Source organism: Myodes glareolus, chromosome 3 (genome assembly GCF_982192425.1).
Source record: "Myodes glareolus chromosome 3, mMyoGla1.1, whole genome shotgun sequence".
NCBI lineage: Eukaryota > Metazoa > Chordata > Mammalia > Rodentia > Cricetidae > Myodes > Myodes glareolus.
Genome location: NC_142028.1, coordinates 128,406,962 through 128,434,957, shown reverse-complemented (window position 1 = coordinate 128,434,957; position 27,996 = coordinate 128,406,962). Strand labels below are relative to the sequence as shown.

General features: G+C 46.3%; 1 protein-coding gene across 5 annotated transcripts in view; it reads left to right on the top strand.

Annotated features, from left to right (window-relative positions):
• The window catches only part of Rgs3 (regulator of G protein signaling 3), a 136,991-nt gene that overhangs the window by 21,429 nt on the left and 87,566 nt on the right, over nt 1-27,996 (top strand). For all 5 annotated transcript variants that reach the window (XR_015000801.2, XM_048459412.3, XM_048459413.3 and 2 more), the window contains 4 exons: nt 16,852-16,902; nt 19,529-19,587; nt 20,495-20,589; nt 21,550-21,618. Coding sequence is in view for 4 of the 5 variants with exons in the window: in XM_048459412.3 (XP_048315369.3) it covers nt 16,852-16,902; nt 19,529-19,587; nt 20,495-20,589; nt 21,550-21,618 (274 nt within the window). In the remaining variant the exon portion in view is untranslated. The remainder of the gene's footprint in view (nt 1-16,851; nt 16,903-19,528; nt 19,588-20,494; nt 20,590-21,549; nt 21,619-27,996) is intronic.

Genomic DNA, 27,996 nt, shown 5'->3' with positions numbered 1-27,996 from the left:
ACTTCAGCCATCCCCCAAGGTCCTCATGCTCCCAATTTACTCAGGAGTTCTTGTCTTTTTCTACTTTCTACTTCGCATGTAGATGAGATCTATGTAAGTCTCTCTTAGTGTCCTCATTATTGTCTAAGTTCTCTGGGATTGTGGTTTATAGGCTGGCTTTCTTTGCTTTATGTTTAAAAACCACCTATGAGTGACTACATGTGATAATTGTCTCTCTGTGTCTGGGTTACCTCACTCAAAATAATATTTTCTAGCTCCATTCATTTTCCTGCAAAATTCAAGATGTTGTTATTTTTTTCTGCTGTGTAGTACTCCATTGTGTAAATGTACCACATTTTTCTTATCCATTCTTCGGTCGAGGGAAATTTAGGTTGTTTCCAGGTTCTGGCTGTGACAAACAAAGCTGCTATGATCATAGTTGAGTACATGTCCTTGCAGCACAATTGAGCATCCTTTGGATATATACCCAAAAGTGATATTACTGGGTCTTGAGGAAGGTTGTTTTCTAATTTTCTGAGAAATCGCCAACCTGACATCCAAAGGGGTTGTACCAGCTTGCATTCCCACCAGCAATGCAGAAGTGTTCCATTTTTCCCACAACCTCTCCAGCATAAGTTGTCATCAGTGTTTTTGGTCTTGGCCATTCTTACAGGTGTAAGATGGAATCTCAGAGTTGTTTTGATTTGCATTTCTCTGATGACTAAGGATGTTGAACATTTCCTTAAGTGTCTTTCAGCCATTTTAGATTCCTCTGATGAGAGTTCACTGTTTAGGTCTGTACTCCATTTTTTTTTTAATTGGATTATGTGTTCTTTTGGTGTCCAATTTCTTGAGTTCTTTGTATATTTTGGAGATCAGACCTCTGTCTGATGTGGGGTTAGTGAAGATCTTTTCCCATTTTGTAAGCTGTTGTTTTGTCTTGTTGACCGTGTCCTTTGCTTTACAGAAGCTTTTCAGTTTCAGGAGGTCCCATTTATTAATAGTTTCTCTTAGTGTCTGTGCTGCTGGAGTTATATTTAGGAAGTGGTTCCCTGTGCCAATGTGTTCAAGTGTACTTCCCACTTTCTCTTCTATAAGGTTCAGTGTGGCCGGCTTTATGTTGAGGTCTTTGATCCCTTGAGTTTTGTACATGGTGTTAGATATGGGTCTATTTTCATTCTTCTACATGTTGATATCCAGTTATGCCAGTACCACTTGTTAAATATGCTTTCTTTTTTCCATTTGATATTTTTTGATTCTTTGTCAAAAATCAGGTGTTCGAAGATGTGTGGATTGATATCCGGGTCTTCTATTCGGTTCCATTGGTCCTCCTGTTTTTTCTTATGCCAATACCAGGCTGTTTTCAGTGCTGTAGCTCTGTAGTAGAGTTTGAAGTCAGGGACTGTGATGCCTCCAGAAGTTCTTTTATTGTACAGGACTGTTTTGGCTATCCTGGGTTTTTTGCTTTTCCATATGAAGTTGAGTATGGTTCTTTTGAGGTCTTTGAAGAATTTTACTGGAATTTTGATGAACATTGTGTTGAATCTGTAGATTGCTTTTGGTAAGATTTTTACTATGTTAATTCTGCCTACCCAAGAGCATGGGAGATCATTCCACTTTCTGGTGTCTTCTTCAATTTCTTTCTTCAAAGATTTAAAGTTCTTTTCATATAAGTCTTCCACTTGTTTGATTAGAGTTACTCTGATATATTTTATGCTATTTGTGGCTATTGTGAAGGGTGTTGATTCTCTGATTTCTTCCCCAGCCCTCTTATCATCTGTGTACAGGAGGGCTACTGCTTTTTAGTTAATCTTGTATCCTGCTACATTACTGAAAATGTTTATGAGTTGTAGAAGTTCCTTGGTAGAATTTTTGGGGTTGCTTATGTAAACTATCATATCATCAAAGATTGAGAGTTTGACTTCTTTTTTTTTTTTCCAATTTGTATCCCCTTGATCTCCTTTTGGTGTCTTATTGCTCTAACTAGGACCTCAAGAACTAAATTGAATAGATATGGAGAGAGAGGACAGCCTTGTCTTGTTTCTGATTTCAGTGGGATTGCTGGGAGTTTCTCTCCATTTGATGTTGGCTGTTGGCTTGCTGTATATGCCTTAATTATATTTAAGTATGTTCCTTGTGTCCTTGCTCTCTCCAAGACCTTTATCATGAAGGGATGTTGTATTTTGTCAAAGCTTTTTTGGCATCTAATGAGATGATCATGTGGTTTTTATTTTTCAGCCTGTTTATTTGGTGGATTACGTTGACAGATTTTTGTATGTTGAATCATCCTAGCATCTCTGGGATGAAGCCAACTTGATCATGGTGGATGATGGTTCTGATGTGTTCTTGGATTCGATTTGCCAGTATTTTATTTAGTATTTTTGCATCAGTGTTCATGAGTGAGATTGCTCTGTAATTCTCTTTCTTAGTAAAATCATTTTGTGGTTTGGGTATCAGGGTAATTGTAGCCTCATAAAAAGAGTTTGGCAATGTTCCTTCTGTTTCTATTGTGTGAAATAATTTGAGGAGTATTGGTATTAGTTCTTTTTTTTGAAAGTTTTGTAGAATTCTGAGCTGAAACCATCTGGTCCTGGGCTTTTTTTAGTTGGGAGACTTTTGATGACTGTTTCCATTTCTTCAGCAGTTATAGGTCTGTTTAATTTGCTTACCTGGTCTTGATTTAATTTTGGTATGTGATATTTATCCAGAAAATTGTCCATTTCCTTTAAATTTTCCAATTTTGTGGAGTACAGGTTTTTGAAATATGACCTGATAATTCTATTTCCTCCTTTGAGAGACTCTGTCTTAAACAAACACAACACAACATAGAACCACAACAAAACAATAAGATCCAGGTTCAGTGAGAGACTATCTCAAGGGGAACAAGACAGGGAGCAATAAAGGAGAGCAGCTTGCATTCTTCTTTGACCTCTTCATGTACACACATAGGTGCACACATGTGTGTATGCCACACTCAATAAACAATCAAACATTTAAAAAAAAGTTTAAAGCAAGCTTCTTTTTTTTTTAAAAAAAAAAACAAGTACTATAGCTGTATGGTTTTATTTTTGGACCTTCTGATTTATTTCATGAATCTGCTACTTTGGCACCACCCACATACCACACAGACTTGGTTACTTTGCTTTGTAGTAAGTTTTGAAACCCCAAAGCACAAATCCTTTAATTTTCTTCTTCTTCAATGTTATTTTGGTTGTTCTTGTTCATGAAATTTCTGTATGAATTTAGGTACAATTATTTGATATAGAAAAATCCAAATCATAAAACTGTTGGATACTTGCAGAAAATCTTCTTGAAAGGATACCAAGTTTTTAGCTTGCTCAATAAGCCTCATCATTGCCCTCCCTGGAGTCTCTAGCATCCTGGATGGCAAGCGGTGGGAAGAGAGCCAGGGTACCTTTGCTCCAGGGTATCTGGGCTGGGAGATGGTGGATAGCCAGTGGCTGTATTTTGAAGACTGAGGGTAGTGATGCGTGTGGATGACACCACCCATCTCTCTTTAGGAATGTCACTGCCACTCAACCAGAAAGGTAACAGCTGTGCGGTCCCAAGGTAGACTGACTCATCAGAGGGAAGCTTCTGAAGGCAGAGAAGCCTGAGGGATGACACACATTTGCTGACTGTTCTTTCTTCTTCCATGATTGTCGTGGTAGTGGTTTTAACTAGGGCCCAGCTTTCCTGTGTTCTGCCTCTCTTTGAAGCCACAGAGACAACGAATCTGGTTTTGTACTGAGAATGAAACTCGGGACAGATGCCTGTCAGCTGCTCCCTGTGTTGGGCAGAGCAAGGTCAGAGCTCTGAACTGCAGGCCATTTACATGTTAGTGCCAACTGCCATCAGCCCTGTTTCTAGCTCTGTTGCCCCCAGCCTGGCAGATTCACTATGCTTGGCTCAGGAAACCCATTCATTTCTCTGGAGGTTGCAATTTGCTGGGCAGAGTCCTTAGTGTAGATTTGTTTTCTGTCATTTGTAGTCCATCTGCTTGGGAGTGTCGAGAAATTCCTCAGTGTTGCTGACTGTTTCTAGCTCCTTGCTCTTCTGCAGTTATTCCATGTGTGTTCTTTTCCAGTCTTTCTTACTATGGTGTATGACACTCATGCAAACAGCATCTCTGTATGGACACAGACGCACATACAAAACACCACACACACACACACACACACACACACACACAAACAAGCACCTGGGTTTCACATGGGTGCCAGGGATTCAAACTTTGGTCTTCACATAAGGCTATCACTTTTACTGTCTTGAGACATATTCCAGGTCCTGTTTTTAAGATAAGCTATTGCTGCATTATTTATCAGGCAGGCCTCAATTTTACAATTCTCCTGCCTCTGCTTCCTGGGTGCTGGAATTACAGGCAGGTGCCACTGAGTTCAGCTTTGGCAATGTTTTCATTATTTATTTTGTGTTTTGGTTAGAGACTATCTTTTGAATCCTTCAATTTTTTGCAACTCATTGAGATTTGCTTGTTGGCCAACAGACCATCATATATTATAGGAGCCTTGTGTGTCCTTGAAGAGACCCCTGTGGTCAGGCGCATGCTCTCCTAGCGTGTCAGCTCAGGTCAGGCGTGCTTGTTGTGTTGGCCCAGCATTCTGCATCTGTGTTCTCTTTCTGTTTATCTTGACAGGTATCAAGAGAAGGCTGTTGTTGCTCCAGCTGTAGTTCTGACAGGTGTCAGGAGAAGGCTGTTGTTGCTCCAGCTGTAGTTCTGACAGGTGTCAGGAGAAGGCTGTTGTTGCTCCAGCTGTAGTTCTGACAGGTGTCAGGAGAAGGCTGTTGTTGCTCCAGCTGTAGTTCTGACAGGTGTCAGGAGAAGGCTGTTGTTGCTCCAGCTGTAGTTCTGACAGGTGTCAGGAGAAGGCTGTTGTTGCTCCAGCTGTAGTTCTGACAGGTGTCAAGAGAAGGCTGTTGTTGCTCCAGCTGTAGTTCTGACAGGTGTCAGGAGAAGGCTGTTGTTGCTCCAGCTGTAGTTCTGACAGGTGTCAGGAGAAGGCTGTTGTTGCTCCAGCTGTAGTTCTGACAGGTGTCAGGAGAAGGCTGTTGTTGCTCCAGCTGTAGTTCTGACAGGTGTCAGGAGAAGGCTGTTGTTGCTCCAGCTGTAGTTCTGACAGGTGTCAGGAGAAGGCTGTTGTTGCTCCAGCTGTAGTTCTGACAGGTGTCAGGAGAAGGCTGTTGTTGCTCCAGCTGTAGTTCTGACAGGTGTCAGGAGAAGGCTGTTGTTGCTCCAGTTGTAGTTCTGACAGGTGTCAGGAGAAGGCTGTTGTTGCTCCAGCTGTAGTTCTGACAGGTGTCAGGAGAAGGCTGTTGTTGCTCCAGCTGTAGTTCTGACAGGTGTCAGGAGAAGGCTGTTGTTGCTCCAGCTGTAGTTATCAACTTGTCAGTCCCTTGCCATTGTCATTGTCAGCCTTTCCTTTATACAGTTTGAAGTTGTGTTAAGAACATACAGATTTATAATTATTCTTTTTCTGGGGAGTAGAAACTTCTTATGAAGCCTTTGATTGTGATGAGGCTTCTCATTATTTCACAGCGCACATTTCCTGGCACTGACACAACTGCCCAGGCCCAGCCGTTGCCTGGCCTGTCTTTTTCTGTCCTTCGACCTTCCATCCTGTGTCTTCATTCTTTAGGTGTTCAGTATCTACTGCAACAGGTCAGCTGGAGGTGTTTTCTTTCCTCATCATTCAGAGGTCACAGAAATGTCTCTTCTTTTGCTTGTTGGGTGCTAGAGTCACTAGCAGCTCTGCACAGTCTTTCTTTTTATAGACAGCATCTTGCTATGTTCCCCAAGTTGGGTCTCAACTTGCTACACAGCCCAGCCTGAGCTTGAACTTATGATAGGGACATGTCCTATGCCTGGCTCTTGGGATTAATTTGATCCAGTGTTAGGGACTGAGACTCTTTGAAATTGAGTTGCCATTCTTTGAGGATCCATGTCTGGTTCCAGTTTACTCTGTTTCAAAGGAGCAACAGTGTAAGCCCCCGCCTTTTTTGTGGATACCCATACCCGATCCAGGCGCGTCCTTTCCTGAATTCAGGCCCATGAGAATGGACGATTGTCCTGAGGGTTTAAACAGACACACATAAAAGAGACCTTGCTCACTTACCAAGGAGTAAATGGCCATTTTATTAAACTCAAGTCGATATTTATACCAGTGGGCAAGGTGGTTCAAAAGGGCAAGGCCTCCTCCCATCAGGAGCAGGAGAAGGAGATTACAGGTGCCCGGCGCCTCAGGCAGAATCAGCTGGGGGAGGCAGATGTACGGGGGCCCACTGCTAGAACCTTGATTACAGGTGGAATCACCATAACAAAAGAGAGCCAAATTCTTCCTAAGCTATCCCCTCAAGCCAGTGCTAGTGCAGAATTTCCAGGGAGCCAGAAGTCAAACGGCCCTGCGAATTGCCAGGAAGAAGGGAAAAAGACCTTGGAACCTACAAGTCTCCCTTTAAATATATATAAAATATGATGACCAAAACCTGCCTTAGGCGTTTGGAAGTAGCTAAGAGGAATGGTTTTTCTCAGAGTTCCTCACAGGGCAGAAGCCAAGATGTTAGCCAGGGACTCTGTTATCTGAAGGTATGAAGCAGCTAGAGGTCCTTCTTGGAGAGAGGCCTCCATTCCCTGCTGCCCATTGTTAGGAGTCTTCTGTCTTTCCTCACTTTGTCCTCTTTGTGGGCTGTTGGCTTTGCACAGGCCACTGGCAGCTGGCTTTTTCCTGAGTGAGCCATGCAGATGTGAAAGCGAGAAAAATCCCCAGGAAGGACAGAGAGCCAATTTAAAAAGGACACGGGATTGTTTGATGGTTTAAGCATTTAAAACTATTATTGTTCTTCTTCCTACTGTTACGTGTGCATGTATGAAGAGTGTGTGTGTGTGTGTGTGTGTGTTTGAGAGAGAGAGACTCTGTGTGTGTCACAATGCATGTATAGAAGTCAGAGGACGATATTCAGGAAGAGTGTGTGTGTGTGTGTGTGAGAGAGAGAGAGAGACTCTGTGTGTGTCACAATGCACATCACCATAGAACCTTCATCTGACGATGGATGGAGATAGAGACAGAGACCCACATTGCAGCACTGGACTGAGCTCCCAAGGCCCAGATGAGGAGCAGAAGGAGGGAGAAGATGAGCAAGGAAGTCAGGACCACGAGGGGTGTGCCCACCCACTGTGATGGTGGGACTGATCTAATGGGAGCTCACCAAGGTCAGCTGGACTGGGACTGATGGAGCATGTGATCAAACCGGACTCTCTGAACATGTCTGACAATGAGGGCTGACTGAGAAGCCAAGGACAATGGCACTGGGTTTTGATTCTATTGCATGTCCTGGCTTTGGGAGAGCCTAGTCTGTGTGGATGCTCACCTTCCTAGACCTGGATGGAGGGGAGAGGACCTTGGACTTCCCACCGGGTAGGGAACCCTGACTGCTCTTAGGACTGGAGAGGGAGGGGGAGGGGGAGTGGAGGGAGGAGGAGGGAAAAGGGAGGAGGGGAGGAGGTGAAAAATTTTAATAATAATAATAAAAAAACCCTGAAAAAATAAATAAATATATAAAGATTAAAAAAAAGAGGTCAGAGGACGATATTCAGGAGTTGGTTCTCTCCTTTCAGATTGTCAGTCTGCCTGGCAAGCACTTCTATTTACTGAGCCATGCTGACAGCCATATTTATTATGATCGGCATATTTATTATTTACTTACTCATTTGTTTTTTTCTAAAGTGTTTTTATTTTTACAATTCTGTGTAAAGTGTTAAGTTTCATTGTGGACACTTTTGAACACAGTTTTAGTTTGTTTATCCTCCTCCCTTCTCCCCATCTCCCTGCTCCCCCTTCCCCTGTGTCCTTCCGTCACATCCCTGCTCCCCCCTTCCCCTGTGTCCTTCCATCACATCCCTGCTTCCCCTCTTCCCCGTGTCCTTCCATCACATCCCTGCTTCCCCTTCCCCCTGTGTCCTTCCGTCACATCCCTGCTCCCCCTTCCCCCCCCCCCCCGTGTCCTTCCATCACATCCCTGCTTCCCCTTCCCCCTGTGTCCTTCCGTCACATCCCTGTTCCCCCTTCCCCCTGTGTCCTTCTGTCACATCCCTGCTCCCCCTCTTCCCCCTGTGTCCTTCCGTCACATCCCTGCTCCCCCTTCCCCTGTGTCCTTCCATCACATCCCTGCTCCCCTTCCCCCTGTGTCCTTCCGTCACATCCCTGCTCCCCCTTCCCCTGTGTCCTTCCGTCACATCCCTGCTCCCCCTTCCCCTGTGTCCTTCCATCACATCCCTGCTCCCCCCCTTCCCCTGTGTCCTTCCGTCACATCCCTGCTCCCCCTTCCCCTGTGTCCTTCCGTCACATCCCTGCTTCCCCTCTTCCCCGTGTCCTTCCATCACATCCCTGCTCCCCCTTCCCCCTGTGTCCTTCCGTCCCTAGTCACACGTATTCTATTATCTGCCCACCCCTCATCTATTTTTCCTTTCTCATAGTTCTTGTTCTAGTTTCATGACCTATACTACACATATGCTCACACATATATTCATATATACACGTGTGTGTGCGTGCACACATGCATGCACCTCCCCCTTCCCCCACTGAAAGCCAGGATCTGTGTCTGAGAAGGAGCAAGCCCCTCTGAGTCTTAGTCACAGCACTCTGTGAAATGATTTCCCACCCCATTCTTTCTGGTTGAGTACAACTGTATTGTGTACATATACCATGTTTTCATTATCTATTCCTCTCTTGGTGGACATCTAGGCTGATTTCATTTCCTTACTGTTGTGAATTGAGAAACAAAGAGAAATCCACAAGTGTCTCTGTGGTAGAAGTGGAGTCTTTGGGTGTATGCCTAGGAGTGGTACACTGGTCATCTGATGGTCGGTTTCTAGTGTTGTCAGAAATCTCTGTGGTCTGTTTCTTCAAGACAGGATCTCTCAGTGTAACAGCCCTGGCTGTCCTGGATCTCCGTCTGTAGATTAGGCTGGTCCTGAACTCACAGATCCACCTGGCTCTGCCTGTGGGGTGCTGGGATTGAAGGTGTGCACCACTACCGCCCAGTATTGTTTTTTTAAATCTCCCACCTTTCAATCCCACTCGGCCATCCCTGCTTTTTTCCCAGGTCCATAACTTTTGGTTTAGTGATTCATCTATTTTAACCAGTATTGAGGTAATTGTTGCTCTCAATGAAACAGGGAAGCAGCAGAGCATGATTTGTCGTATACAATATAAAAATAGACACCGTTCCCTCACCAGTACCGGCCAGGACAGTTCATAGGGCTCACTCTCGGAGCAGGAGACCATGTCTTCTCCTAGTGTGTCTCGCTCTGTGTAGCTCTGGTGCAGGCATCCACAGCTACTGTGAGTTCAGGACCAGATGCTGGTGTATGTCCCAGAGGCTGACATCTCACAGTCGTCCTTCCTGTCTCCTGGCTCTTACTTTCTTTCTGCCTTCTTCTCTGCAATGTTCTGTCAGCCTTAGAAATGTCCTGTTCAAGGTTGGTCCTTGGTTTTCTTGATAACCATTGTGCCTGTGGTGAACTGGAATACTAAAATAATTTTAATTTACCTTTCTGTGATGACTATGGATGTTGTAAACTTTGAAAAATATTTATGGGTCATTTGTGTTTCTTCTTTAGAGAACTCTCAGTTCATTTCATTAGCCAATTTATTGACAGGATTTTTTTTTGAGTATTTATTTTTTTCAGTTCTTTGTATATTCTTGATATTATTTTTTTTAAAGATTTATTTATTTATTATTACAGCATTCCTTCCATGTATGCTTGCATGCCAGAAGAGGGTGCCAGATCTCCTTATAGATGGCTGTGAGCCACCATGTGGTTGCTGGGAATTGAACTCAGGACCTCTGGAAGAGCAGTCAGTGTTCTTAACCTCTGAGCCATCTCTCCAGCCCTATTCTTGATATTATTATCATGAAAAAAGGATTTGGATAAACATTTTTCCAAAGCTGATATACTACAAAGTTGATATACTAACAGTGAATACCATGAGAAAAATTGCTTAATGGTGTTAGCTGTTAGAGGAGTACCAGTCAAACCCAATGAGATCTGGATCTGGTGTACGGTCCAGCTACTTGGAAGGCTAAGTTGGGAGGATTGCAAGCTCAAGACCCATCTGAGCTATAGAATGCATTCAGACCTAGCAAGGGCAGTTTAATGAGACTTGTTCCCCAATACAAAGTAAAAGGACTTGGGATGTAGCCCAGTGGTAAGTGATTGCCTGGCATGTAATGAATCCCAGGCTTTGATGTCTAATACCAAAAGATAAGTAAAATAAATTTCCCAAACCTTAAAGCCAAACAAGTCAAAATGAGCAAACAAAAAATAATAGGACAATGAAACAAGTAACCAATGAACAGCCCCCCCAATGAGGCAAAACTGAGCTATAATTAAAGAGAGAAACAATAAATGTCGAGATGATGAGGGGACATTTGAATATCTGTATGTGGTTAGTAGGAATGTTAACAACTCGGCCACTTGGGAAGAGAGTCTGGCAGTTTTTAAAAAGTTAAAGATGGAGTTAACATTTGACCTAGCAAATTCACCCCAAGCTGTATGTCTAAGAGGAATGAAAATATGCTTATGAATATGTATGTGAACGTGTATGTTGGACACAGAAAACTAGTATATAAATGCTCCTGACAACAATACTTATAGTAACTTCAAAATGGAACTAACCCAAAAACTTATTGTAAAATGAAAGGATAAAGAAAATGTGGTATATCTATGCAGTGGAATATTATTGGGACATAAAAAGGAATAAAGTATTGATGCCTATTACAACATATATAAATCTTGGGAACATTATGGTAAGAGAAAGAAAACCAGTCCCAGAGCACAGTGTAAGATTCCATTTATATGAGCTGTCAGAACAGGCAAATCCACTGAAGAAGAAAGAGAATAATTATTTGGCAGGGTCTGGGGCAAGAGGGCAACTGAGAATGAAGCTCAATCCAGCCGACACGAGAATTCCCCAGGGTTAGGGACCAGGAGCTGTGTGTTCCTGCTGTTTGTCAGAGGACTGGAAGCAGAGTTAGTTAACATGCTCATTCTCTCTGAGTCTGGACCAGGGCTCCTGTGTAGAATAGATGGCTGACAAAGGCAGGGAACTAGGGGGCAAGGCTCCTTCCAACCATCCTCTTGTGACAGTCCTTAAAACTGGAGGGTGACTCTGTGAATGGCAGTCGTTGGTTGGGTTCAGTGTACACTGACATCATGTGATAGAGCATGTGCTAGTTCTCGCTCTCCCTCTCTCTGTCTGCATATATGTATGTATTGTGTATCTGCCGTTATCTATGCACTGTGTACGTGAGTGCATGGATGTGGGGAGACCAGAAGTCCTCCCAGGCATCGGCCTCTATTGCTTTCCACGTTATTGCTATTATTATAACTGCACTTGTTACTTTGACCCTGGGTCTTCCACTAAACCTGAAACTCGATGATTTTTCTAAGCTGGCCAGACAAATCACCAGAGATCCACTTGTCTCTCTAGTACTGTGGTTACAGATGCATGCAGTCATGCCCACCTGTCATGCACCCTCTAAATCCTTACCTCTCCACCCCAGGAGCTAAGGACTGAACCCAGGGCCTGTTACCTCCTAAGTAAATACTCTTCCTACTGAGTTAAATCCCCAACCTTTTAATGTGAGTGCTTGGGATCTAAACTGAGGCCCTCATGCTTACGTGACAAGCAATTTACCATCTGACCTCTCTCTCCAGCTCTGTATAATAGTTCTTAGGTGAGCAGTGGTTTTGGGGGGTAAATTGTTTTAGGGTGACCGTGACTTTGTGTGAACTTTCTAGATGTATTCTTGACATATCCCAGAGTGGTAGGGACTCTGTTAGGGACATGTGTCTGCTGACCCTGGAGCCCATGTCTCTGAACTCTATGCTGAGAGTTTGTCTTCCTGTGGTTCTCTGCAGAGCAAAGCCTCGGCTGCTTTCATTGCACCGTACACAGTGAGCCTGTTCCCCTCAGGCCTGGGCTAGAGCTGGAGGCTGTTGCCCTCTCCACATTTGAGGTCACTCCTTTAGCATCATCCCTGGCCGACCGGGGTCCTGGGTCCCTGGCACATCCTTCCAGGCTCCTTGAGCACCCATTACCAGAAAGAAGAGATGGGCATCTGCAGTCCTGGGTAACTGCCCTCTCCAGCATGAGCCCACTCCTGTGCTTCCACAGCCCTGAGAGGAGACTCAGAGCAGAGGGAGGAAGCAGGAGGATTGCAAAGTACGTAAATGAAGCAGGGGGCCATATCTTGCTTGTCTTTTAAATTCATATCAGTCAAAGACTCAGGGTTCATCCTGTCTTCTCTTTTCCCAGTGGTTCATTTTTTTTAGATTTTTTTTTGAATCTCCCAGCTCCTTGGTGGTCTTTTGGCTTCCTTCATTTTAAATTAATTTTTATGTATTGTTGTTGTGTGCATGTGAGCGTGGGTGTGGGTGCCAGGGCATGCGTATGACAGTCAGAAGGTGATCAGCCCTGAGTATCAGACTCAGGCGCTTCTGCCTGCTCACCCATCTCGCCTGGATTTTTTTGCTTTCTTCTTTTTCCTTTCTTTCTTTCTTTCTTTCTTTCTTTCTTTCTTTCTTTCTTTCCTTCTTTCTTTCTTTCTTTCTTTTTTTTGAGACAGCGTGGAACTCACCATGTAGACCAGCTGGCTTGGAACCCAGAGATCCACTGCCAAGTGCTCCTCCCAAGTGCTAGGATTAAAGGGCGTGCCACCGCCGCCTGTTCCCCTTCCTTTGGCTTCTCACTTTGTCCTGTGATGGTGGAGGAGGCACCCGCTGGGGGCTGTGGGTTCTAACAGACTGTTGCACAGGAAGGATGCTGAGTTGGGCCGGTTTGGCCTCCAGTCCTGGTTCTGGGGTCCAGGTCGCTGTCTCCACCAGCTACACCAGCCACCACTGAGGAGCTTGGGCAGTGTGACTTCAGGATCCCCGAGTACTGGACCTTTGATAGAGGGGACGCGGGGGAGACAAGTCCGGCCCATTCTTGATCTAATCCTCATCTATGGGCTAGGTGGCCTGATCAGGAGTCTGGAAGCTGGTCTTGGTCTTTGCCACTACAATGGAAAAGGCCCTTAGGCCCTCTTTGAGTACACCCTTAGCTGATCTTAGACTCATCAGAACTCTGAGCCAATCTTTGACCTAGACAGTGGTTTTCAACATTTGAGTCTGGACCCCCCCCCCCCCCCCAGCAAACCTCTATCTCCAAAAATATTTACAGTTCATAACAGTAGCAAAAATACAGTTATGAAGTGGCAACAAAAGCATTTTTATGATTGGGGGGTCATCACAGCATGAGAAAACGTATTAAAGGATCACAGCATTAGGAAGGTTGAGAATCACTCACCTAGGATCATTTTCTACTTCAGGTCCAGCTTTGGCCTGACCTGTACCCCTGCCCAATCTACTAGGCGGGTGCCTGCTACAGACAGAAACCTGTGTGTTCAGATCTGCCCTCTGTTGTGTTTGCCCAATAGAACCAATGGCCTATTTGTGTTTGGGGGATATGTCTTCATTTCTGGGAAGGGCTATTGGTAGGTTTTGTATAGTGTAGCAATTCTAAGGGCTTTGCAAATTGGAACATGTTTGGGCCAGAGATAACTTTGCCCTGGCAGTGGTTTCGGAAACAAACAAACAAACAAACAAACAACATTTCATGCTAAACCTAGCTGCTACTGGGCTGGTGAGACCTGACCCATGCCTGCTGGCCACATCTGTTTCAAACTTTCCTCTCCTACCCGACCCTGGAGCAGGCACTGGAGCTGTGGCAGATTTCTAGGCACCTGAGAGGAGCGATTTCAGAGGCCTGGAGATAATCGTCCTGCAGGTTCCCAGGACCTCATCACCCTCCAGTATCGTATGATCACAGCCTGGAGTGCTTTTTAACTCCGTCATTAGCCATGGACACTGTAGTCCTGGGAGAAAAGTGGGCAGTTGGGCCTGGAACTAGAATGGACCTCCTGGGCTTCTGAGGCCTGCATCCTGGTCAGGAGAGAAGTAAGAATTCTGATGGGAAGAAAGCTGGAGTCTGATTAGCTTGTGGATTGTACCATGTGAGGATCAAGGCGTTCCAGGTTACTGTGGTTGGGGGCCTCAGGCAGAATTTCGCAACACAGAACTTGCTTCTTTTTGTTATCTAAAGACTACTTGCTTGTCTTCTAGTCAGTGATGAAGCCCAAGCCTCAGGCACCGGCCCACACAGAGGACACACAGAGATGAGCAGCTGGGATACTGACAGGGTGTCTCACTATGCCCGAGGAATGGCTGAAGGACGCTGGGAATAAATGTGCCAAGACCCACATGTCTTGTGGGTTCAAAGACAATCCTGGATGTTGGTTCTTGATTGCACTTTGCTTGAAACATGGTCTCTTCGTTGTGCTGGCTAGTTTTAGGTCAACCTGACACAGCTGTAGTCATCTGAGAGGAGGGGCCCCAAGTGAGAAAATGCCTTTGGAAGGCACTGGGCTACAGGTAATTTTGTAGGGCATTTTCTTAATTAATGATTGATAGGGAAAGGATAGCCCATTGTGGGTGGGGCCACCCCTGGCCTGGTTGTTCTGAGTTCTATAAGAAAGCAGGCTGAGCAAGCCATGGGAACCAAGCAAACCAGGAAGCAGCACCCCTCCATAACAAATACTGCCTCCAGAGTCCTGCTCTGAAAACCTCCAATGATGAACTACTCTGTGGAAGTGTAAGCCAGATAAACCATTTCCCTAAGAAGTTGCTTTCAGCCATGGTGTTCATCACAGCAATGATAACCCTAACTAAGACATTTGTTGTCTTCCGGTGCATACACAAGCTTAGTCGGCCCTCAGGCTTCTGGGAATTTCATCTCTACCTCCTATCTGCCGTAGGAACATGGTGGTTACTGATGCACTCCTGTGGCTTCAGGTGGGTTCTGGGTGGGAGGTCTCAACTCAAGTTCTCACACTGGACATCAGTGCTTTACCCAATGAGCTATTTCTCCATATTAACCTGAAATATCATTTGATTTTTCTTTTACTTAAATAAAAATGGGAGACGCCAGACACAAACAACCACCCCACTAGAGTCTCCATTCTTCACCTGCTCCCCATCTGAGGTCCACTATCATCTTTCCATCTTTCCTTCCCTCTTTGATATTCATCTATCTATCTTTGTGGTGCTGAAAATTGAACCCAGGACCTTGCATGTATGCTAGGCGAACACTCTAGCACTGAGCTATATGGACTTTTGTGTGTGTGTGTGAGAGAGAAAGCAGGGGGGATCTTGCTATGTAACCAGGGCTGGAGATCCTCCTGCCTTTACGCCTGAGTGTTGTAATTTTAGTTATAAAAATGAAAAACGCTGTTGTTCCACTCCTCCATTGCCGGTGGGAGTGCAGCTGGTATAGCCCCTTTGGATGTCAGGTTGACGATCTCTCAGAAAATTAGGAAACAACCTTCCTCAAGACCCTGTAATACCACTTTTGGGTATATATTCAAAGGATGCTCAATCGTGCCACAAGGACATGGGATCAACTATGTTCATAGCAGCATTGTTTGTCATAGCCAGAACCTGGAAATAACCTAAATACCCACCGACTGAAGAATGGATAAGGAAAATGCGGTACATTTACACAATGGAGTACTACACAGCTGAAAAAATAAAGACATCTTGAAATTTGCAGGCAAATGGATGGATCTAGAAAGCATCACACTGAGGGAGGCAACCCAGACCCAGAAAGACAATTATCACATGTACTCACTCATAAGTGGCCTTTAAACATAAAGCAAAGAAAACCAGCCTACAAATCACAATCCCAGAGAGCCCTGACAACAACGAGGGCCCTAAGAGAGACTTACATGAATCTAATCTACCTGGGAAATAGAAAAAGACAAGATCTCCTGAGTAAATTGGGAGCATGAGGACCATGGAAGAGGATTAAAGGGGAGGGGAGAGGAAGGGAGGAGAGTGGGGAAATACATAGCTCAATAAAAACAATTTAAAAAATGTTGTTCATGGATACATTTATATTGTTAGAAAATAAGAGTCAGAAAACAACATAAATTGGAATTCTTAACCTCCCTCCAACTCCTCCGGGCAATTCTGTTTTTAGTTTGGTGTCCTTTTTTAGTGTGCATGCACACATACCTGGTGCTTGGCTCTGCAGTTTGCCCCTTTGAAAACTTATTGGGCTGGAGTGATGGTTCATGGTCAAGAGCACTTGCTGCTCGGAGGACCTGGGTTCAGTTCCCAGCACCCACATGGTGTCTCACAACCATCCCTAATTCCAGTTCCAGGAGATCAGATGTCCTTTTCTGGCCTTTGGGCTACAAGACATGCTCAAGAAGCACAGATATGCATGCAGGCAAAATACTCAATGCACATAATCTAAAAAATGAGAACAAAAACCCTTGCCAATAATACTCATGCCAGGTCACACAGAAGCAGTCCATACCACTTCTAGGACAGCTGTCCAGTTTCCATGTTTCCTTTTCTTAAGCAGCCTGTGTGCATATATGGGTAGTTTGTCCCTGCTAGGCAGGCATCTGGCTGAAGGACACACATATAAAACTCCAGTGTATACAGCCAGCGATGACAATTGGCCCTCCTTGTGCAGAGACTATAACAGTGGCTTGTATCCTACCTATTTACCAATATAAACCCTGTCCACTGTCTTCCTGGGCTGCCTCCCTGTGCAAGGGTGAGTGTCCCATCACCAGAATGTCATCTGTCAGACTGGAGCCACTACAGAAGTCACTCCTGATGGGGAAAGGAGGCCCCTTCCAACCAGAGATTCTGCACATCTTTAGATGGCCTCACATGATCAGAGGAACTCCTACCACCATTGAAGGAGCCGAGGGTAAGGTGTTTCTGTTCTTGTTTCTTAGGTCAGCTGAAGCTGTCCATTGATGCCCAGGATCGGGTTCTGCTGCTGCACAGTGAGTATGACTATGTGCAGGCTCACCAAGGGAGGACAGGAGTGGTTCCTTCCTGCCTGGAGCTGGACAGGGCATGGTATCACTATGGTATCTGCCATTTGTCCCCTGACAAAGTGGGTGCTCACTTGGGACCCTTTCTGCAGACCCCAGTGCCTGTCCTCACTCTGAAGTGGAGTTTGTTGACCAGGCCCTGCTTTCTCAGCAGGTCGCAGCCGTCTCTAGACGTCTCAGTTATGCTTGGGCCAGACACAGCAGTGAAAACTTGTCCTAGCTTCCCTGCTGTCCTTTCTTTTTAAATCTTCATTATTTTGCTTATCCCTACAATGATGGGCAGCACAGTGTTATGGAATCTGAGTCCTGGCTCTGATGCTTTGCTCCCTAAGTCAGCTTGAGCAAACTCAGTTTTCCCTCATGCAGTGCTATAATAGCAGCCATCTCAGTCATGGGTTGTTTCAAGGATTAAATGAGTTATATGGAAAAGCAGCCAGCACACAGTAGGGTGACTGATAAAGGTGCAATGGAAAGCTATAAAATTCTGAATTAGTGTCTTAGCATTGCCACTGTGCTTGACGCTGTGGACATCAAACAGAAGTCCTTCCCTGTGTCTAGCGAGCACTTGGCTAGACCACTTAATCCTGTTGTCCTTCCTTCTACCCAGCATCTGAGTATTGCCAAGCTCCTATTGTGGCCCTTGATGTCTGAACTCTTCAGCTTACTTGGAAGGCCATACCTGTCTCTCTAGGCTTTCTGTCTCTGGCTGTGCAAGATACTCTGCATCCCCACTCTATGTGCAGTGTTCCCCACTCTATGTGCAGCGTGCCCCACTCCTCAGGAATGTACCCTGCTTGTCAGTGTTCTCTGTCTTGGCATGTAAACTGTGGTTCCTGTGTCTACAATAACCTTTCTCTTTTGTTGAACTCCCTCCTAAAACGAACCTTTCCTTCCTCTGATTTTGCAAGAACTATGCCTACCCAGGACATCAGTGAGCGTCAGGAAGGAAGGCGAGATTTGTCCCCTGGTCCCCAGGAGTGACCCCTTGTTCTTACTCATCTCCAGGGGCTTTTTTTTCCTCCCTGTTTTGGGTCCTCATCATAGCCTGGCTATATTGTGCCACCGTGAGTTTGGTCTCTCCTCCATGATAGGAGTACAGTAAGGGTGTGGTCAGGGTTACCTATTGTCATTGGTAGTCAGGAAGACCCAGGAGGTTACCAGGCCTGGGTCCTGCCCAGGAAAGCCACACCCTAGAGGGGAGGAATATACTTTCAGGTAATGGTAGCTAGGATACAGAACAGAGAACAGCAGGCGCCTGAGGTCCTTTGCTCCTGGCCTTAAGAGGCCCAATGTGAAGTTCCCAAGGACCAAAAGAGGGGTGTTCCGGGACTGCTAGGGTCTTTCTCCAGCTGTGCAAACAGTTTTTGCAAAATGCATCTTGGCCTCTGCCATACCATTTGTACTGTGTAGTTTGCTTTGGCTTTCCCCCAGCCTCAGCTCTTCATCCCTTCCAGCCTGGCTTCCCAGGCCTCATGGCCCAGACTACTGGGGCTTTATGTGAGCCAAACCCAGGGCCCGACCAAACCAAACACAAAAGAAAACGAGAGATAAAGGTTCTGTTAGATTGATTTCTGTGGACATCAGGCAAGAGAGCCATTCTTACCTTTGGGGTGGCCTTTTAACCCATTCTTTCTTTCTATCTGTCTGTCTATCTATCTATCTATCTATCTATCTATCTATCTATCTATCTATCTATCTATCTTTATTATTGTTATTATTATTTCTGTTTTGTTGATAGTGCTGGGGATTGAACCAGGTGCCTCGTACCTACTAAGCAAACACTCCACTGAGTCACACCCCAGCCCTTATTTATTCTTTCATCTAGCAAACGTTTTGTAGAATGGTTTCTTATTGACCAGGCAGTCTACTGAGCACTTTAGAAATCTTCTTTTATTTTAAAAGTACAAGTGTCATGTGAGTGAATATCATCACCAACTCTTAGAGAAACGGAGCACGCAGTTTGAGGAAGCTGAAGTTGCTTACTCTAGTACACATGGTTAGAGAATGGTGCACCTGGCTTCGTGTACTGCTCGCCTGCCTTTGGGCTATGAGCTTTTGATCATTTGTGACACTGCCCAGTGCATAGCACAGTGCCCAGGAAGCTTGGGCTTCCATGCCTAAAGACTGTCTTGGAAGGCAGAGAGAACTTTGGACTGGGAGTCAAGAGACATAGGTGCTAATCTGACTGTCATTTTCATTACTCTGTGATTCTGCACAAGATTATGTAATTCTTATATCTTTGGGTCCTCCTGGCAGCCACATTTCAACTCAGTGACAGCTTGAACTGAATACATTGTAGGTTCCTCTCTGGCTGTAAGACTTGGGAATGGAATGCACTCCGTGCTGGAGCATTATGAGGGTGCTGCCAGAGCGTAGGGTGGGAGAGCGGCAATGCACCAGGCAAAGAGAGTAACAACCATTAGTTAGCATGTCAACCAAGAGGCCTGGATTAAGGGTCAGAGGTCCACTGCCCACAGATGTGCTGTGCATTTTCATATCCTTCCATTAGTGAGTATGTGCCTGTGCTATGTATATATCCCTACTCACTCACCCTAACCTTTCAATTTTCTTCTAGTTATAGAGGGCAAAGGCCTGATGAGCCGCGAGCCTGGCATTTGTGATCCCTATGTGAAGGTATCTGCTGGACTGGAGGCTGGTGTGGGGTACTGAGGAACCATGGCCCTGAGTGGAGTCTCAAGGTCCAGTCACACCTGTTTGTTTGGGGCCTGAGGTAGTGGCTGCCACCTCATTCACTGGGCCTCTGGTTATTTATGAGACCCTGTGATGGCCTAGACCCTTGCCTTTTGACTGATTTGTTTCCTAGGGCTTTGGGCAAGAGTTAGACTCTTAAGAGTGATCCTGGTAATCTACGTAGTGGGCACTATGACCATGCTGGTGACTGACACACAAGCTTTTTTGTGGACAGCAGCTTCTTCATTCCCTTCCCCACCAAACTGAGACAAAACACTCAGGCTTGGGCAGGAGGGTGGAAGGGGTATCTCTGAGGGCTGCAAGATCTTTCTGGGTTAGATCCTTGCAGTGAATGCAGAGGACCACAGGGGTGAAGGTTACAGGAAGCCAAAGGCCGGGGACATCCCAGAGTGCAGCAGCCAAGAAGCCAGGTGCAGGCCTGATGCTCTCTCCCCTCTACTTCCTGAAGTAAGAACTGGAGAAAGACTTGGCAGGCATAGGCTGGACACCCAAGACAAGGGAAGAAGACTCCTGCAGTGAGCGCAGGGCCTTGGAGCTTCTTAGGGAGGGAACGGAATGTTCAGGGGCTCCTGGGGACTTAGAAGGGAGGACGCCTTTGGGGAAACCTTCCTGGTTGAAGCAAGAATAGAGATGATAACAGCTGCCCTCTATTCCAGGGGCCTGGCACTGCCTTCTCGGTACCACACCATGACTCCCTGTCGTGGTGTCCACCCCACTGGCCCAGGCTCCTTGTTTGTGAAGGATACTCTGCTCTTTGAAGAGCCATGCAGAGCTAGCTGCAAGGCTTAGGTGATGATGTGGCCTAATGTTTTTACTTTCTCTATTCAAGATCTCCTTGATCCCCGAAGACACCCAGCAGTGCTGTCGGAAGACGCAGACCATCCCGGATTGCAGAGACCCAGCTTTCCACGAGCACTTCTTCTTGTAAGAGTCTCAGGGGCAGCTGGGCCAGCCCCCGAGGGGAGAGGCAGGAGGGGAGGTTTTGTCTGGGGCAGTCTCTGTTTGCCAGATCTAGACACAGATCTAAGCAGAAAAGCAGCAGCTTCTGAAGGATGTCTTTGTTTTCTCATCCCGGTGTCCTTGCATCCCTGGCCTGGGCCCAGCAGCGAGGCACGCAGCAATAACATCACTTGGCTGGTCCCTAGGGCTGCCCTCCTTTCCCAAGAGTAGCTAGTTTCCTACTGTGCCTCTGGCCAAGTGTTCACCTTCAACAGAAGGGAGTGGTATTACCTGCTCATCCCCGCCCCTCCATTTTTATTTAAACTCATTAACCTTCCTGAGCCCTGGCTTCCACATTTGTAGAATGGAGTTAATAATAGTTCCTGCCCCGGGAGCTGGGGACTCCTAAGTAGGACCTGGGGACACCCATCGAGTGGGAGCTGCTGTTGTTGTTATTACTCTTATTTCTTTCCCCCATCTCTGGGCACTCAGGGGCCAATGGGAAGGTCATGGACATTTAGTCTTTGCCTGTTAGTGAGAATGAATCATAATATTTTGGTTTTCTCCTCACTTCATGACATAATTTTGCATATTATGCAAACTTAGACTATATGGGTGAACAAAAAGAAGAAAACCGAAACTAGTGAGACCCCTACTTGCACAGATATGCCTTGCAGCATTTCCTATAGGATCCCTTCATTCCTGTGGGCCTGTGTCTCTGTGTGTGTTCACATCACAGGTTTGTTTTATACTGGTGTGTCCCAGCCTTTCTTTTGTTCTTAGCCATGTAGTAGCCACCCTAGTATGTGCGTGAGGTCCCCTCTCCCACACTATATTTAGCAGGTTGTTGATTTCTTCTCAGCTGTTGGCAGTCATGGCTAGCCCCGTGAGCCTGGCCTGGAGCTGGGCCTTCCTAATGCTCTGACCGTCTGCTTTGCTTCCTAGGCCTGTCCCAGAGGAGGGTGATCAGAAACGTCTTCTGGTGACGGTGTGGAACAGGGCCAGTGAGACCAGGTAAGGAGACCTGGTGGGCTGGACTGAGAACCTTCTCTGGGTTGGGGTGGCAGCGTGCAGGAGGGGATAAATGCCTTCAGGTTAAATAAGTGGAGTTGCAGAGGCTCCCTGCCCACCAGGCCCTATCACATGGAAGTGATGACGAAGGGGAGGCCAGGACACCATTGTCAGAGAACATTTGCTGAGCTCCTGGTGTCACCAAGGCAGGGTTTAAATCCCCAGGGATGCCAACTACCATCACCCTGACTCTGCTCTGAAGGTGTCCATTGCCCCCGGAAGGGACATTAGGCACTGTCTGGAGGTAAATCACAATGACAGCACATACATAACCCAGTTCCATTGGGTGTACTTTGCTCTGAGTCACCTCTGTCCAGTACATACATGCTCCATGGATACTGACCTCACAACATAGACTGGGATGGATGAAAGCGAGAGTGAGTGTGGGAAAGTGACTGGGAGGGCTTCATGGGAAAAGCCAGGCAGAGAGTAAGACAAGGAGAGAAGGAAGGGGCATTCTGGGCCAGGCATGGTGTGAGGAAGCAGAAAGTGATGTTACAGTGCAGGGTGGGGGTGCAGTAGGCAGGCGTGAGGATTGGCTGCTAAGGAAAGCCAGTGCTAGCATTTGTCTGCCAAGGCCAGCTGGACAGGAGCAGCATGGGGCTCACTTCACAAAGGCAATGTTTGAAGCTGGGAGACCTGCTCGCCAGGAACACTTACTTGTTCGGCAAGCCAAGAATAGAACTGAACTGAAAAGGGGTCCGGGTGAATAAAAATCATCTCAGCTCTCCAGCCTAGACTTGGAAATGCTTTTTGTGTATGCGCCATGTTGGAGAGTGAACCCAGGGCCTTCTACATACCAGGCAAATGTTCTCCCATTGAACTATGTCCCTAACTCCTGAATTCTTCCTGGTAACATAAATTCCATTCGCGACTATGCCCACTTTTGTTTCTTTTTGTTTTTCGAGACAAGATTATTTCTCAGTAGCTATGGAGCCTGTCTTAGAACTTGTTTTGCAGACCAGGCTGGCCTCAAGCTCACAGCGATCTGTCTGCCTCTGCCTCCCAAGGGCTGGGATTAAAGGTACAGGCGCCACCACCGCCCAGCACTGCTGTGCTCTTTTAGGGATCCATCCCATTTAACCTTGAGAATGAAGAATTTTTGTTTTTCACTACAGAGCGATACTCATGGTGGTACCCACTTCTGGTTTTTCCGCTAACACGTTCCAGTGCTGAGCACCTGGAAGCTCTCGGGAGGCAGTGACAGAGGCATGAGGATGTGGGTGGGGTATGGGGTGTCACACCGATAACAGGCACCTCACTTGTGGGATGCTGAGCTGAGTCTGGCTAAGAATGTATTGTCTTATTTGTGTAGTTTGTGCTAAGTTTCCAGAAGAGGTGACTAAGACTCAGGGGGATCAGACCTTGCCCAGGCTCACCCAAACAGTGGACAGTAGAGTTGGATCTAGGTTCCGTCTGTGTTATCATGTTGCCTCCTAGCCCAAAAGGACAGAGTAGAGAGGGTGGGTTGTGGAGCGAGGCAATGTCTAAGGACTCACTGGTGTTTGGGGAGGGTCAGGGTAAAGTAGTCCTTCAACAGAGCTGAGATGGAGTTGGTGTAGATCCAGCCAGGTGGATCCCTAGGTCCTCTAGAGAAGGGTGTTCCTCTTTAGTGCTGATGGTCTCAGTCCTTCCTGGACATCAGAGTCTCCCAGGGTACCTGCATAGAATACAGGTTCCCAGGCACTACACCAGATGGCTAACCCACGAGCAGAACCTGGAGGTCTACACTTAGACAAGGCCTCGTGGTAAGCTGATGAAGCCAGCTAGGTGTTTGGGACACTGGCGAGAGAGTGACAGGTATATGCTATAGCTCTGAGATTTGGGAAGGTCTTGGGTAGGACGAGGTGAAAGACAGAATTGATGGGAACAGTATTTGATCATAGTACTCAGCTGTGAAGGCAAGAGGAAGGGGCAGATATACCACCAACAGTGTGTGAAGGGCAAGGGGAGATGCTGGTGTCTACTGGTGGTGCATGTATGGGATGGATGAGATGCACCACCCAGGACACACTGAGTGTCAGGCCCTGTCTTTGAAGGGTCAGTAAACTGGATCAGGTGCCCTAAAAGAGCCCAGGGGAGTGTCAGAGAAGCAGAGGGACATCGTCAGCAAGCTCCTGGTGTTGGTGAGGGCTGGAGCCGAGCCTTCATGGGAAGCAGGCAGGCAGAGCTGCCAGAGGAGCCAGCAATGCGGGTCACATTTTGGAAGAGAAAGTGAGGCTGGGGAAAGTGAGTCAGCCCTAGCGAGGCCGCCTGATCAGGGCACTGTCTCCACTAGTTGCCTATTTTGGGAAAGTGAGATTCTTTATTAAATAAAACACAGCCAGCCTCGTGATCAGAGTTGCAGTCCTAAGCTCAAGAGGGCTGGGGGCAGGCCCAGGCAGGCCTGCCTGTGGAGCAGATGGCTCCACGGAGGTTGTCAGCACCATGTTGGCTGTTTTTCTCAGCCAGCTCTTCTTTATTGCTGAGCAGACAGATAGCAGCTACAGGAAACACAGGCACTGCCGAACGGCCCCAAATGAAATTGTGTTCCTCTGAAGGACAGACTTACAACTTATCAATGTGAAAGGCCACCATGGAAGGTGGGAGGCAAGCTTACTGAACTGTTTTCTGTTACAAAGCATTAGCCATACAGTGTCTCATTTAACACGGGTTTGGACGGGTGAGAATTATGGTTGTCTTTCTCTTCAAAGGCCTATGAAAGCGTGAGACCTTGAGGTTATGTAATGGCTGGTTCTTAACAAGCATTTATTCTATGTGAACATTAAGCCCATGGCATGCCTTATCTAATTTAATCCCCGCTCTCTTCTTTTATGGGGGAGGAAACAGGCACAGAAAGGTTATGTAACTTGTCCAGAGTAACACAGCTGGAATGCAGGAAGAAATCAGCTGCAGACCCAGGCAGTCAGAAAGCAAGTCTGTGCTTCTAGCCACATCCCAGCGCGCTAACGACTCCAAAGCCATTCTCCTTCCCTGTCAGTGTCTTGTTCCTCCAACCTTGAGATGTTTCAACACAGGTAGTGTAGCTTTGTATAAACCATCCAATCAAATGTGTAGTGGGCACATCCTAAAACCTGTAGGCAACAAGAAGGAAAGATTCTCCCGGTGTTGGCTGTAGATGCTACTAGAGACAGGCTGTACAAAGAAGTCCTGGTGAGACTGGGGAGATGGCTCAGGGGTGAGAACACTCACTGTGCAGTCAGGAGAACCCAGCACCGAGGCCAAGCAGGGCAGCACGGAAGCCCCAGCACAAAGGCAGTTGAGATTTTCCAGTTGCCTGCCTAGCTCTGACTTCAGTGAGAGACCTTGTCCTAAAGGAAGAAGGTGGAACTGGCAGCACAGGACACATATATGCACCCATGCAGGTACACCACTGATCACAGGAGCTGTTGATTCAGCGCACGTCAGCATTTCGGCAGGAGCTGAAGAGAACCAGTGAGCCTGTGAAGGAGAACCACTCTCCCTGGCTGTGACACTGTGGGCCAGTCTTTCCCTGGCTCTGTGCCTCAGTTTGTTTGTAAAATGCAGTCATTGCTAAGGCTTTTTTTTTGTCCAATTTCAAAGTTCTGTGAGTATTAAAAATTATATCTACTTCCATAAAATAGCTTGTTAAATTAAAACAAAGCAAAACTATAGACCTTTTCAAAGATATATGCAACCCCCAAGATACAGAATCCAAATTCTTCTGTTATCAATGTATCAACGTGTGGCTGATTATCTTTCTCTCTGTTCCACCCACTCATCCCTCCTCCAGTGGATGGTTTTCACGCAAATTTCACACAATTTCATGTCTTATCAGTAACATATATAAAACATATATGTATATATATATGTGTATATATATATATAAATAAAACAATTTATAAAGAAACAGAACCATGAAGACGCTCAGATAATAGTAATTCCTCTAATTCTTCAGGCACTTTGCTAAACTGGAAGTCCTGTTGGTTAATAAGCAGAAGGGCAAACTGAAGCTTCTAATATTGTTTAAAGCACTTTTCGAACTTGTAGCCAGAGAACAATCTTGGAGAAAAATGTTCCTCTGAAAGACAGACATTTGCCTCATCAATTTGAAAGACTGTTGTAGAACGATATTAATAAATTTTTAAACGATATATATATATATATATATATAATTAAAGAATGCAATTTTCTATGACAACAGTTGCTGCGTCTATGGAAGGTCTGTTTTGCTGTGTAGCAGGCCCCACCCTCGGTGCCCTAGGGTAGCCCTTTTGCAAACAGGGTCTCTTGGCCAAGTACAGTGCCCTGACATCAGACAGCGTCTGACTAGTGATGGCTGTGTAGCCCAAAGGAAAAGGTGAATAGAAAAACATGTACTCGATTTAAGGCATCAAACTAGAAATAAAGATTAAATTATATAACCCTGTGATACAAAATAGTTCAAGGTTCACAAGTGAGCAGATTAATGCGCCTTCCCCAAAACCAGAACGTGTCTCATCCTGCAGTAAGCTGAGCACTGCCTGCCATGTGCTCCGTAAAGTCACTCTGGAGCCTCTGCAGTGGTCGGTCCCCTCTCTGACAAGCTTCCTCTCACTCTTTCTAGCTCTGCTCATTAGATCTCCTACAAGCCTTCCAGTCCCAACGGCCCCTTGTGCCTTTACAGTTTGTAGCCTGCACTGTTCATCTGTCAATCTCACTCCACCTTGTGCCAGACCCTGTATTGCTGCCTTGAACTGCTATTTAAATTGCTGCCTGTTTGTCTTGTTTCCTTAATAACGAGGCTCCTTGCACAGTGCCTGCCAACCATGGGTATGATGGATTCCCCCATTTGTCAAGCCTTTGCTGAGTGCAGAAGCCTGGAGCTGAAGCCTTCCTTGGCAGTCAGCAGTGACCAAGGCGTGGTTCCAGAGCCTCTTCACAGAGGGAATTTGCCAGCTTCTCCAGCATGGGCTCAAGTTGGTAAACTGACTGGTACCTTGCCGAATATCCAGACTGCTTATATAAGCAATTCTTTCTCCAAAGGGTTTCAAAAGCAGCCTTTCAGAAGTAGCTAATTGAAGAACACTCAGAGAGAGGTTCCTGCTTGTGGACATTAATTGTGACAATTTACTCTGCCTGAATGATCATGAAACCACTGGAGGCCCCTTAGCAGGAAGCAAAGCTCAAGGGAGGCTATTAACCATTTAGCATTCTCTAAGCACCAGGGAATAAAAATTCCACTTACAGCAGAGAAGGGAGAGGCAGTGTTTATTACAGCTAAGCCCCATCCAGGAGATGGGGAAATCTGCAGCAGTGGCCAACATGAGTGCAGAGTGTGCTCACCTCACTACCAGCCAAGGAAGGCTCTCCCAAACATGCTGATGAGAAAAACAAACCTGCTAGGATCACGTTGGTAGAGCCTCCAAAGGCTGACCTCCAGTGACAGCCATTGGGCGATTGCTGCGTGTGGCAGTCTAGCTGCTAGTGTGACTCGGGCCCCTTTCCAGAACACCGGGGTAGGAGTGTGAAGGGAGAGCCCCAGGAGGAGGAGAGATAGCTAGGTGAACTCTGAGGCCCCAGCCCTGAGGCTGTGGTCTAGAACAAGGATAGGCAGGCAGGTGGCAGCGCTGAGGATCAGTCCTGAGTGCTGCGTCATGCCCCTTGGTTGACATGGCCGCCTGGGAGAAGCTAGTTTCATTATGCTTACAACTATTAGGTGGCAAGCTGCCACCCTTTCTGGAGAATCCAAACACTATGTATTTATTCGTGACCTCTGCTTGGCCATGGGTGAGTGCTTGGCAGAATCCCTGTACAGCTTTCTCCAGGCTCCAGTGCCCAGATGCTGCCTTGAACTAACTGGGTTTGGATCTAGGCATGAACTCTGTAGCTCAAGTCTCAGGCATCTTTTTGGGCAGCTCTTTGATGCAGTGCTATTCAGAGTCACCTCCGGGCCTGGCCCCTGTAGACCAGCATCCTGGGAGGCACATCAGCAGGGAGTTTTTCCTACTTCCATCTTTGCTTGAACACTGTGCCTTCCAGGACAGGCCAAATCCTCCATCTATGTGGGCCCTACAGATAGTGAAAACTGGGCAGCTAGTGTTATGCTCCAGTCTAAATATGTGTGGTGTTTCTGGGTAGTAAATAAACCAGTCCACAAAGGAATCTGAGTTGGGAGCTGTAGAAAGAGAAGAGGGGAAGAAAAACAAAATAAAAACCAAAACTCACAAAAGGCTCAAGTACCAGTGTCAAATAGAATCACTGTACAATAGAGGCACTTAAAATGCATTTATACCCTATCACAAAAGCAGCAACTATTTCTGTGAAGATCTGAAAAAAAAATTGCTAACAATCCCACCTACCAGACAGAGTTTTTGTTTG